This window comes from Rhipicephalus microplus, chromosome 1, assembly GCF_043290135.1.
Source record: "Rhipicephalus microplus isolate Deutch F79 chromosome 1, USDA_Rmic, whole genome shotgun sequence".
Lineage (NCBI taxonomy): Eukaryota > Metazoa > Arthropoda > Arachnida > Ixodida > Ixodidae > Rhipicephalus > Rhipicephalus microplus.
This window is the reverse complement of record NC_134700.1, coordinates 181,095,677-181,108,720: the sequence shown is the minus strand read 5'-3', so window position 1 is coordinate 181,108,720 and position 13,044 is coordinate 181,095,677. Positions and strand designations below refer to the sequence as shown.

At 48.0% G+C, this 13,044-nt stretch overlaps 1 protein-coding gene across 1 annotated transcript in view; it reads left to right on the top strand.

Annotated features, from left to right (window-relative positions):
* The first annotated feature begins 626 nt into the window (after positions 1–626).
* Positions 627–13,044, top strand: part of Khc (kinesin heavy chain) — a 103,098-nt gene continuing 90,680 nt past the window's right edge. Inside the window, exon 1 of the mRNA XM_037429305.2 lies at positions 627–1,128. Coding sequence (XP_037285202.1) covers positions 973–1,128 — 156 coding nt within the window. The 5' untranslated portion in view covers positions 627–972. The remainder of the gene's footprint in view (positions 1,129–13,044) is intronic.

Here is a 13,044-nt window from a genome sequence, read left to right as displayed (position 1 = left end):
GCCCCCCCAAAATTTTCGCCTGCCCCCCCCCCCCCCCTATGCCCACCCAAGTGCCCGGAAGCATATATTGAAAACCTAGTAAGAGCAGAGCTAGCTTGCCCCCCCCCCCCCCCCCGGAGGAACTCACTTTTCGTGGTTGCCCCCCAGTAAAAACATCCTGGCGCCGCCCCTGTAATTTGGGTGTTGAAAAGCGCTGCTCTCAGATTCTGGTGTCGTAACTGCTGCCGCGGCTCCAGGGTAGCAACTGCTGTTCTCATGGTTATTCAATGTAAGGCCGTTTTCCACCCTCCGCATGAACTTGTTTTCTCATCGCAAATATCAGATTCATTCGAAGCCACGCTTAGCCTGGCTATACGAAGCACAGCTGTGTATCTGAACGCTGTTTTGCGACCTGTAGTTTAATCACCGGCGCGTCTAATCTGTGGGATGAATACGTTTTTGTGGTATCGGTGTGATGACGATACTACAGTTTTTAATCTAAGCAATTCGCACTCCCGTTGAAGTAGCCGCCGCGAAGCAAGGTGCCACTGTTAACTCGGCCGTTCGAGCACAGATGGCACTGAGTCGGCGCGTCGAGCGGCGTCGGCGATCCCGACGGGCTCTGACGTCATCTCGAGCGACTCCCATCCTACCCCTCGCGGCTGGCTGAGCATGGCCGGTCGACGTTTCCAGTGATTGCCCAGTGCTGTGGTCATTCCCTTTGTTCTTCCCTCTTTGGATGCCGTGCTCAAGACATACCCGTCGGCCGTGCTCAGCCATTGTGCTTCGCCGCTGCACAACTTCTCCGGGCTCCCTGGGCGACCGCTAACCGGCCAGATGTTCAGCTGACGTGCGTAGCCCGTGCGGATCATGGAGACTGTCGCGTAGGCCTAAAGCTGCTGGGATCGATACGCTGCGAGCATCGTGCGGTCATGCTCTTTAGAATCTAGTTCTCAGCTGTGTGTATCTGTAGGGAAAAAAAAAAGTGCGACCATGCAGCAAGCACCTAACGTGCCGGAGGCACCTCCGGCCGAGTGCAACATCAAAGTCGTCTGCCGATTCAGGCCGCTCAATGATGCCGAAGAGCGTGCCGGCAGCAAGTTCATCGTGAAGTTTCCCTCGGGATCGGAGGATTGTCTCTCGATAGCGGTAAGTTTTGTGCACTTTGTTGTATTTCTAAAGGCGCCCTCGAGCTTTTCTAACGGCCGAACGCATCGTGCGCGAGCGACAGAAATTTTTTTCATTGATTCTCCGTATCGGTTACCCGTACCTGCTAGGCGTTGCCCCGACTACGTCGCTACGGGACTCGCAGCCGCAATGCTCGCTTATTATTCTAGTTGTTCTAGCCGCATTCGTTTCGCACATGTAGCAAAAGAACTTGTCCGAAACGTCGTCAAGGGCACCCCTGTGCGTTTATAATTGCACAGTGGCAGCTTCAGTATCGATACGACAAATCCGGGGTGTTTGTTTTGGGCCAAATCGTCTTAGCTCATTCCAGCTGGTCGCGCAGCTGTTAAGTGTGTGTCCCATCAGTCCGAGGTACCGTAGCACAAAAGTATACTAACACATTATACACTATATAAGGGCTATATGTCGACAGTCCTTGCAAGCGCTGCTGCCCACATAGAACTACATTGCCGTGGCGTACTTTTTCTTCGTTCATCTTACTGTAGGCGCAGGTACCGAACTCAAAGCTAAAGTAAAATGGTTGCCTAACTTCGTCTAATTGAAATCGCTAGTGTTTTTAACCCAGAAATAGCATCGCAGCCGCCGTGATTTTTTAGAGGCAAACAGGCTGGCTTCTGTGCTTTCGCAATAGAAGCCTTGCATTGTGTCGCTCTTGTGATCGACGACTGTGACGCAAGCCGTCACGATATCGAACAGCTCAGCTGGTCGCTCTCCTCCGATGTTTCCCTCTTTTGCGCCGTGGAAACTTTCTGTTTTGCACTGGCGAGATAAATGGGAGCGATAACTGTTGATAATATCTGCTGTCCGAGACTTTTTACCATATCGTTCATTCCTTCAGCGCAGCGCACATAATAAGGGAGATAAAACAAGAGATCGCAAATCAGATGCATGCATCGCAGAAGCCCTCCGCAAGCCGCATGGACATTATTTATTTGTGATATGTAGTACTGCTGGATGAAACTTTCTGTTTTGCACTGGCGAGATAAGTAGGAGCGATAATTGTTGATAATCTCTGCTGACCGAGACTTTTTACCATATCGTTCATTCCTTCAGTGCAGCGTACATAAAAGGGGAGATAAAACAAGAGATTGCAAATCAGGTGCATGCATCGCAGAAGCCCTCCACCACATGGATATTATTTATTAGTGATATGTGGTACCGCTGGATGGTTCACCTGTTTTCTACTGTTACTAATAGAAATCGGAATTGTTCGGGGCCGTTAGGAAACGACAATCGGAGGCTCGAATGCCACGTGTAGGCTGACGTAATCGCAGCGCCTCTGTTATTATTTTATTAACCAGTTTAGTCGGGCCTCCTGTCGACATGGTGATGTTTACGGCATGAAATGCTGGCGCAAGACAAGATGACGGCTTCTGCTTAAATCAGAGAGGGAGAAAACAAACTGCTGCTGTTTTCAATTCCTAACAGGTTTTGGTGCAAACATAGTGCGTCTTTGTGATCGTTAGTGCCAGCTTTGTGCAGTTCAATTCTAAATCTAAAGCGAATATAATTTTCTTTTTGTATTTGCCAGGGAAAGATACGCGATAGGAGAAACACTTCGTACGGTTGGTAATCTGCGGTCATTTCTATTTCGAGTCAAAGTTTTGAATAAGGAGGAAGCAGCGGCCCGTCTTGCCCCCATTTATCAGCTGGTGAGAGTGGCGCAGATGTATCGGCTGCCTACTCCTGTTTCATTTATAACGTTAATGCGGAAAAACGAAGGCTCGCTTAGTGTAATGCCGAGACTGTTTCGTCGTCGTCTGGGCTGTGGCGGCGACCGCGGATTCTTCCGCCTGCGTTGGTGTAACGACCGACTTATCGCACGGCAGACCTTGCGTTGGCAGTGCGGACTGTACGAAAAAGACGAAAAAAAAAAAGAGAGAAAGTGGTTGGAAGGAATAAAAATGCGTGGAGAACCTCCCGTATGATGAGCTTTGTTGGGACGGCACACATGAAGCGCCGGCATTTTAAACGTGTACATTCAGCAGGCACTCACTGGTATAAGTCGACTGGTTAACTATTAGCTGGTTAAACCACGGGTCATTTTGGGTTGAAGCTTTGAATGAAGTGTAGTTAACCAGCACCTTTGGTGAACGTTGCTATTCGCGTAAACATTTGAACACGACCCGACCTGCCCAAGAAAGGATGCCAGCGCGAGATAACAGAACCCGACTCGACAGCGTTGTCGAATTGAACTCATTTCTTTGGACTGCGTCCAGGGAAACGTCCAGCATCCGTCGCGTGACATTGACCGGCAGTTTTTGTTGAGACCGAATAATCGACTCGAGCGAGGGTCGCGTGAACTCCTTGTGGGCTGTGTTTGTAGCTTCCACTGCAGGCGCGTCTCATTTTGAGCAGGAAGGAAGAGAGACATAAGCAAACAAGATAGGCGACAGTACGAGCGCTTAGGTAGCTTGAAGGAATAGCTTGAAGAAAATTCTCTCGACCCAAATAACATCATCATGTGATGTACCAACTCGTCCACTCGATCAGTGGTACTTGTCGATTGTACTGAACGGCACTGATATCGCTTCTGGGAATTGGAAACACTTGCCCTTTGAGCTCTTCATGGTCGGATAATGCGATTATTTGTCGCAGCGTCTTATTCCGTTTGATATAACCTTGTCATTGTTGTTGATATACCATGTAATCGCGTTTTCGATGGATGAGGAGGCGCGTGAGCTGCGTATACTGTTTTTCATCATGTTTGATTCGTGAGCTTCTGCGCAGACAGGAGATACGCAACTTAATCTTCTCAGTATTAATTTAATTTGCCTTCTGTAAAGAAATGTTGGGGTTTAACGTCCCAAAACTACGATATGATCATGAGTGGAGGACTCCGGAAATTTCGACCATGCACCCGGGGCTCTTTAAACCTGCACCTAAATCTTGAGTACACGGGCATCGAGCATTTTCGCCTCCGTCTTTCTTCGTTCCTTATATCCAATCGAGTTTATGGGCAGTTTATTCACCATTTCGCGGTCTCTTTTAAGTTTGCTAGAGTCCACTACGAGAGCTTTTGAGTGCCGCCATGTTGGGCTGGCTGTGCTTTTTTTTTTTTCCTGTACGAATCATGCACACTCTACGGTCGCATGGAAATTCGTATGTATCAAACCGCTCCGAATATATTTATCTTCCCTCAACAATTTGCTTCCGCTTGAAATTATGCGCTTGGGAGATGCCCCTCTTCATTTATCTTTAGTTGACTTCAACACGTTATGCCTCTTGGTGGTACGGCTGACCCTCTTTCATTTACGTTCTTTTCCTTACTGGGAGACAAAACTAACAATGAAAATGTGCTTGTGCGTGTGTGTGTGTGTGGGGGGGGGGGGTTGTGTTTCATGACCATGTTTTGTTGACGTTGTGACCCGCTGTAATAGCTTAGCGACTATGGCATTGCGCGGCAAAGATGGAGGACTCGGGTTCGATTCCCGGCTACGGCAGATGGATTGCGAACGGGTGCAAACGTTAAGGAATCCTTGGTGGTCACAGTTAACGAATTCGTCCATTACTACGGCTGTCTAAATATAAACAAACGTCGGAACACGTCACAAGGTAGTTTGGACACGTGAAACAGCGTACCTACTAATTGACTTGACTGCGCATGTGCGCAGAACAAGGCTGTTTAAGAGCTTAAGACGACAGTGACCATAAATGGAAATTAAAGGTGTTAGTCTGTTGACTGTCAGGAGGCGACAAAAGTTTATTTCCTTTAGTCATGTTTTTGTGATTTAAACCTTTTGACTTTTGTTTAAACCTTTGGACTTATTTCTATTGGTTCTTGAGAGTTCGGGAACGTCCCACAATAATGTCTGCACCTTTTATTGTTGGGCTCTCTACGTGATTTTTGTGGCAGACAGATGTTATTTGGTGTGGTTTCCTTTCTATATATGAATTACCTGCCGCCTTCGGCGAATTCTGCTCTTCAGTATGATGACAGTGTAGAAGCGCGAACTACAGGCAGTCGTGTGGAAGAAAATTGCGTTTTTTTACTGACTTCACTTAACCATGCGCATTACTAATACTATAACTTTGACACCTCAGAACCGTGACTTCACAAGGCGATATCCCTAACGCAAAGGTTCATTGTAGCGCTTCTTCGTCTAAAAATCAAGTTTTTCGTTTTTGATGCGTGATCAGAAAACCAGCTAACAAGCGATTTCTGCACCAATTAATCTCAATTCAGCAGATACGTAACTGCTTCTGTACGAAGGTAAGTTCTACATTTCCAAATGTAAAGATCAAGTGCCATTTTATCATGTTTCTCTCTCTGCTTTTTTTTTCCCCCCATTCGTGTGGGATATGTTCTTGGACTTGCGGGGATAAGAAGCGATCAAGTGCGCAGATGCTGAGCTTATCGCTCTACTCTTGATAACGGGATATTCACTCGACTCAATCTTGCCATTTTAGAAAAGCTATTCGGCTGTGAATGGGATGCGACATTCAGTAGAGTCTCGTTGAAACGATCTCCTCTGCGTGCATATATAACCAGAAAATAAATCGCATCTCTCGAAAATCGTATTATCCGATCAAAACCTTCATTTCCGAGGTGTGACAAGCTCAGTAGCTGAAGTTGACGGGCTGCATGCTCCGCACAAGAGCAAAGGAAATTGGCCCTGCACTTTGCCTATGGCGATTTGTCCGCGTTGCTGCAGCAGAATCGGCGCGGCCCCGGGCGAGTTTCACGTTTTTCACGAGTCGTTGGAGTCGCAAAAAAAATAAAATAAATCTATGAACTTTAGAAATATCAGTTAAAGCCCATATTTGCAGTCTTATTATCTGATTTCACCTGTAAACGCGACCACATGGACCGTATGAAAACTTGTTGCTCCATGGGGCATTGACCGGGAAAAGCGCTGCGTTCTGATGGTTATCAGCAGGAGAGAGGGTCGCCAAAAGAGATAGCGAATGCGCTGTGGCAGAGCTTGCGGACCTTCTGCGCACGTATTAGGGTGTCTCCGCTAACGTTAGCGATGGTGGTGATCGTCGTCATTTTCGGTGAAATTTTGTTTTAATTATCGAAGCCACTGACGCAGCATTCGGAGAAAGTGGACATGTGACCGAATTAACTATAAGTCTTAAGCCGAATATTGTAATTGTCGAAAATTTTTCTCTCGCCTCCCACGCCTCGAGCTGTCGGTGCTATAGCGAGGTCACGTTGCCGAATTCGTGGTATTGTCAGCCCTGGGTTCCAGATCGAACCTCTTCGAAAAGGCGGCCGCCACCCACTGAATTTCACGAATTTGATGATATTGCAGAATTGGACAATCTACTACGAAATAGCGAAGTTATTGTGATGTGTGTCTCCAAGTGAGTCTCTCTCTCTCTCTCTCTCTCTCTCTCTCTCTCTCTCTCTCTCTCTCTCTCTCTCTCTCTCTCTCTCTCTCTCTCTCTTTCTCTCTCTCTCTCTTTTATTTTTAATTGAAATTATAGAATGATATACAAGAGTGTTCTATGCCATTGTGGCGGCACCGGCCGCTTCCCGGTTAGCCGACGAAATATTTCAATTCGTTTGTTCCAGGCGTATGTACACAATTCATAGTGTGTGATATATGTCCACGAGGTAGACCGATATGTCTCCTGACGAAGCCTTTACCCCTACATGTCTGACAGCAGGAGCGAAACCAGTGAAGTCAGGGGAATTATAGAAAAACATTTACTCTTTTCATTGCACAGTATGCAAATAAGAGTGCAAATAAAAAGAAACACTTTCACACGATCATTAAGAGAAATGTTTTTACGAACTGTAATATAGTGGTAGTAAAAGTATTTGCATGTAAAGCACGGATGTAATATGAAGCAAAGGGTGATCATCAGCATTTTATGATGCATCATTGAGAAGTGCATGCAATGCTTAAAAAAAGGAAAGGGCACGAAATACGCTATCCAGTAGAGCACGAGCTGTGCTCACACATCACAATCCAACAGCCCATGAGTGACAAATATTCGAGCACGATTTCATGTAAGTAAAATATATTCACACGTACGCGTACGAAGTCAGATGTTCTTTATTGTTTTACATGCGCAGGAAAACACAAAGACAAATGTTAACACACATGATACGCACGATCACAACATTATATCATTGGAAACACACAAGATTACCGCTTCGCATTTTGCTGTTTGAGTGAAGGGTATTTCAATATATTCTATAAAATATTTTAGTTTCTAGAGCAACTACTTCAAGGTGACGGGCGCTTTTTTTTCTGAAGAGGTATGTCGCACGTGAGCGTTTGGGGATCACGCACAGCGAATGCGACTCTCGAAGATAGTTTGGCAAAGCGGCTTTTGGGGCACATTGGTTCAAATGCATCAAAAGACATCGCAGTGCCTGCAGACACGGACGAGCAAGACGCAGTGGGACGAGCGATAACTTGAAAGTTAGCGCGTCCTGGTGTCTCTCTCTCGTCCTTTTAAAAGAGCGCATGCAAAGCTGCAGCGTGGGCCATCGTGGGCAGCTAACACGAGATGTGCCTGTCAACGCAGGCTGAGTCGGCCGCGTTCTCTCTCTGTAGTATATAGTTAGTGGAGATTCGGTGACGGCGGCTCGCCGCGAAGCCACGCAAGAGAAGCGTGGTCCACTGCTCGCTTAGCCGCCCGCCCCCCTTTTCTTCTTTTGTCTCTCGCTCGTGTCATCTCTCTAGCATGCACGAGAGATGGAGAGGAGGCTTTTGTGTCCTTGACACGTTGTTTGTGAGATGCACCTGTCCTTTGTGTGTGTGTGCACGCGATGAAAAAATAGAGGGAGATGGTGTTTCCCTTTTTTTTTTTTTCCTGTCATCTTTGCAGCCACCTACACCTGTACATCCTATCCCACACCGCTTCCTACGGCTCCACATGCAGCATTCGTTTATTTCCAAGGCTGCGTCATTTTTTTCTTCATACGTGACGTGTCTGGTGTTCCGAATGACTCACTCTTCGTGTCATTCATCAAGCGGCTACGCCCCGCTTTGCCGCCGCCGCTGCCGATCGCGACCGATTATTCCGGCTGCGAGAAGCACGCGCCCTGAATTAGAAAGCGAAAATGCGTTGGCCGGCGTCCCATCGGTGCTAGTGAAAGCTTTGGGCTCTTTTTTTTCTGTTCGCACAACGGGCCGCCTCTTGTTCGTTCGTTATTACTTTTTCATCTCCGTCGTCTCGCTTTTTTCTTTGAGTGGGCTGGTTCTTTTTGTAGTTTTTCAGAGTGCGTATCGGCTGCCGTTCCGGACTTTCGTGTTCTGTCTCTGCGTCGTTCTGTCCACCATTTCTATTGCGTTGCTGTCGCAAGCCCCGACTTGGTCGCCAAAGCAGGGGCGACTCGCTATTGTGTGCAGACACCCACATGCTGGGCAAACTCATTGTTTTCGGCACCGTTGCTGCTAGCCGTCGGTTGTTTGGCTGCAGAGATTTTTTTTTTCCTTTTTTTTTTCTCCTACTCTTACTGTGTTGACAGGATGTGCATGCTCCGTTGCGTGGCCATTATAAATAGAACGAGATGGTTTGCTCCGTAAAAGGGGATCCCGTGCATGCATGGACTCTGGCGGGCTGCTTGCTGGGAATATACAATATGCCACGTAGTGCACTGCGCTCTCGCTCCATGGAACGCGGCTAAAGGATTCCAATCGTTTGTCTCGTGTTATTTCCCCCCTTTTTTTTATCCCTCTTCATTCCCTGCCTGACCGTCTCCACTTGCGATTGCATTGTTCTCGGCTCGGTTAGCACGGTTGACTGTTGGAGAGGAAGTAACTGACGAATGTGCGAGAAACGTTTTCGAACGGATTCTCTTAACCCAACCCGAACCCGCCGTAGGGCCATCGCGGCCGTGGTGTGATGCCGCTGAGCGCCAAGCAGCGGGTTCGATTCGCGCGCACGGTGGCCGCATTTTGGCGGGGACGAAACGCAAAAACTGACCCGCAGGTCGCGGGATCGAATTCCGGCCGAACTTTCGATGGAGCCGAAAATGCTGGAGGTCCATGTACTGAGATTTCGGGGCACGTTAAAGAACCCCAGGGGGGGGGGGGGGGGTCAAAATTTCTCGAGTCCTGCACTATGGAGTCTCTCGTTATCATATCTGTTCAGCGAAAGCGTTTGTACTCTCGAGGGGACGTCCTCCTGTCGTCATGTGGTCGAAGTAATCTCCCGTTACAGCTTCCGCGGTTGGAAGTGTGTTCGCCCGCGAATGGAATTCGGCAACAACGTCCTGTCACTGGTCGCCCTATCTCTCCGGCTATGCGGCGCTACGCGACTCGGATATGACTGTAATCTTTCTGTGCATGCATAGCTGCCGCTGTGTCGCACCACGGTGACGCATGACATCCACCGACGTCACCGAATAATGCAATCCCATCCTGTGAGGCCGCCCTCGCTGAAGTAGTGCTCCTAGCTAGAGGCTTCTACTTAGAACTTTAAGAGTCGATATAAGAGCGACCTTTCGTTTGGTATGCGACGACGTCGTCATTATTGTTGCAACAGGTTAAGCAGCTATGTAGCAGAAATAAAATAAAACAAAAAACGTTTCCTCCACGCGCGCGAAGCGAGTGGCAAAGTACACCGTGTGCAGCTGTCGTTCTGTTATTGCCTTTGCAGGTATACTGATTCTTCCCAAATCAACAGTGCTTGCCCCTCCACCGTATAGCCGTCTAAATATACGTAGCGCATAGATACGATGAAACCGTTCCGTTAACACGCGCATATAACATGTGTTTTTGACCCGTTTCGAATGGTAAATCGAAAACGTCTTCAAATAAACCGCGAAAGGTTTGCAATGGAAAACATGTGAGCCCGCATTACTTATAATAATTTACCATATATGGAAAAAGTCGAGTATATAGCCTATACAGTGAAACAAACGACGTATGGTGTATGCGTATACAGCCCGGAGTGAATAATGTCTTTTTAGCTCGGGTTGTTTATGTGTAACGTATTTCTCGTGAGAAAACCGCGCGGCCTCCGGTAAATATTTCTTGCGACCGCTATACTTGACCGTGCGATGCAGTGTAGCCGGAATTCCGGAACGGAAGCCGAAGTCCCGTTTCCTGCATGTATACTGTATAACCAACCGAAAGCAGTCGAGGGAAGAAGCCTCGTTTCACGCTTCCCGTAATTATACGCTCGACAACTTGTTCGTGCTTGTTTTTGTTTGTTTGTTGTTAACGCCGCAGGCCCCTGCTCGCACGCGCTCCAAGGGCCCGCTCGTGGAAGACGGATGAGCCCGTACACGTGATCACTCGGGAGTGTAATGATCTTGGCTCGGCTTCATTAGCGCCGACTGCGCGTCGATTGTCTCGGGTTGCCCCGCCGTTTTGTCCTCGACTCTTTTTGGTTGTTTTTTGTTTCGCTGTCTCTTTTGGGCACCGCGTAACTCGAATTATGGCTTCTTCGAGCGGTGATCATTATTTGTCGGCCATGTTGGCGTGTATAGGAGGTGCGCGGCAGCACGGCGCAGATAGGGCACCTTACTCCGGCAACGCGTACCTGCGCGGAGATACCTGTTCGAGCTTCGCGCTGCCCACGAGAAGTAAAGAAAAAGAAAATTATCTATACGGAAAAGTTATATGGCCAAAGCACGAGGAGCTGCCGTTACAACTATGTTTTGGCGGGATAGTTGTGTATGTATGTACATACGTTGAACGGCGCGGCCCAAATTAATGGGTCCCGTTGGCAATGAATTCCGCGGCCTTCACTCGAGATGGCCGCTTTGCCATTGACCTTGAATGTAAAGCGTTGGGTCGTTGCCTTCGTATACCCTGAGCAGCGCCGGTTTATCTGTCTATACGCGCCCCCACCCTCCTACCTCATTGCATACAGCGATCTTTTAAAGGCTTGACAAAAAAAAAAGAAAATATAAGTGCGGACCACTATATAGGCGGAGTGAAGAAGATCGTTGCAACAGTAATTAAAGAATATTTGAGTCTGAATGTCTGCGTGCTTGTGCTGATTCTTTTTGTTGTCCGAGCTGCGAAGCTTCAAGCGTGGTGACAAATAGCGTTATCTGTATGCACGGGAAAGCGAGCTGTAGGTGGGCGGTTTTTGAAAGCCCGTTTGGTCGGTTCGTGCTGTCGTCGTAGAGCGAGCTTCGTTTGGCCCTTTCGAATTCGTCTTCGCGCTGGGCACGTTTCAAAGCTTATACTGCTTTTGCGCGGGCATTAGGACCTATCAACGCGGCTAACTCGTGGCGAGCTGCCGTGTAGGATTGATATATTTATTTGTTTGTCCAGGAGAAAAGCTCTGATATACGTCATCGGACATGAACAGTGACCGTCGGCGTCCGGGGCGTCGGTATCAACACAAAGAAAATATATCCGTGACGTCACAAGTCGCCAAATTGTGTGACGTCATCGCATGATGATGTCGCTTGGGGCAACGCGGGCCCACCTTGGAGGCACTGCTGCAAAACACCGTGAGCTGCACAAAGCTTTCAAGAAAGTTCTCTGGAAAGGCTGGTGGATGGGGGGTGTGGCGGAGGGGTATGGGGCAGTTAATCATTACAATCGAATGAGAAGGAGAAGCAAACGAAGAAAATACTTTCGCCTTGGAGTTGCCTTAGGCGAATGCGTAAAAGAATGGGACTCCTGTTTGTTTGTTTGATTGCTGTCTCTTTTTTTTTTCTTTTTCTCTTAGTGACCACATTGCAGCATCAAGTTTCGCATTGTAGCAACTTGCATTTTTGCCTCCCCCCCCGCCCCCATCTTTACAACTCAAACTTAGTGTTCTATATTGTACTGCTGTTTGCCACCTCACCGCTTGTGTCGTCCCTTCTTCGTTTTGCTCGTCACGGTGAGCTAGCTTAGCGGGGCACGTGACGGCGAGAACGTTGACCCGACGCCGCCGTCAAGGTCCTTTTTGCGCGGGCTGTTTGTTGTAACTGGACGAACAGGCTAATTGCTGTACCATTATGGCGGTGAGTCAGCGTCCCGTGGCGCCGGCACTTGGCACCGACAACAGGTGCGCGATGTTCTGCTGGAAATAGCAGAGACGTGGGAAGGCGGTGGTCTGGCGCGAGTAGAGAGAAAAGTTTACGCGATCAGATTCTGTCGTATTCTTGGTTCGCACCGCGGTGGTAGGAAGAGGCAAAGCAAGGCTTAACAGTTTTAAGTGCCTGGTTCCATTTGGTCTGTGCGCGAGTACTATACGAGTGACATCGTTATTTCTTGTCTAGACGTCTTTCGCGCGCCTAAGTTATGGGTGAAGTTCGAAGGCGTTGTATTAAGGCTGTCCTTTTGAACCATTCACTTCCTATTATTATTATTATTATTATTATTATTATTATTATTATTATTATTATTATTAGGGACGTGGCTAGCAGTACTCGCGCCATTGAGGGAAATACGCATTGAGAAGATAAGCCGAAGCGGAATCTTGCGAGACGTTCGGTCTTCAGTTTCGAACTTTCGCTTTCAAGGAACAGCTGCAGCTTCTGGCCAGTCGCGACAAGCGGGCGTCCGAAAATCCCGAGTGAAGAGCGAACGTTGACAGTATATTATGCTGCCGCAGCCAACATATTCGTTCTCTGCATGCGCACTCATGCAGTGAAAACCATTGACGCTGTCTGAATACCCTTACTGTAACAAGGGTATCCGCCTTCGGGCCCAGAAACGCGATTATCGTTTCTGTTGAAGCGATCGGTTGATCCTCTCACATTTACGATCATCCTCGCAGGTTTTCCGCACAGTTCTCTTTTTTTTTTTTAACGACGCTAAAAGTTCCTTCTTATATGCATATATCAACTCGTAACCGGAGGGAACCATGCATTTCGTGTATGTTTTTTCTATCCCTTCCCTGTTTGTCATTTCTCATGCCTCCGTTTATGGCGCGGTGACACTGGTCGCGTTACACCTATCTGCGCAGCACTTAACGCGACGTCATTCATTTTGCACGAAAAGCGCAACTCTACTGGCC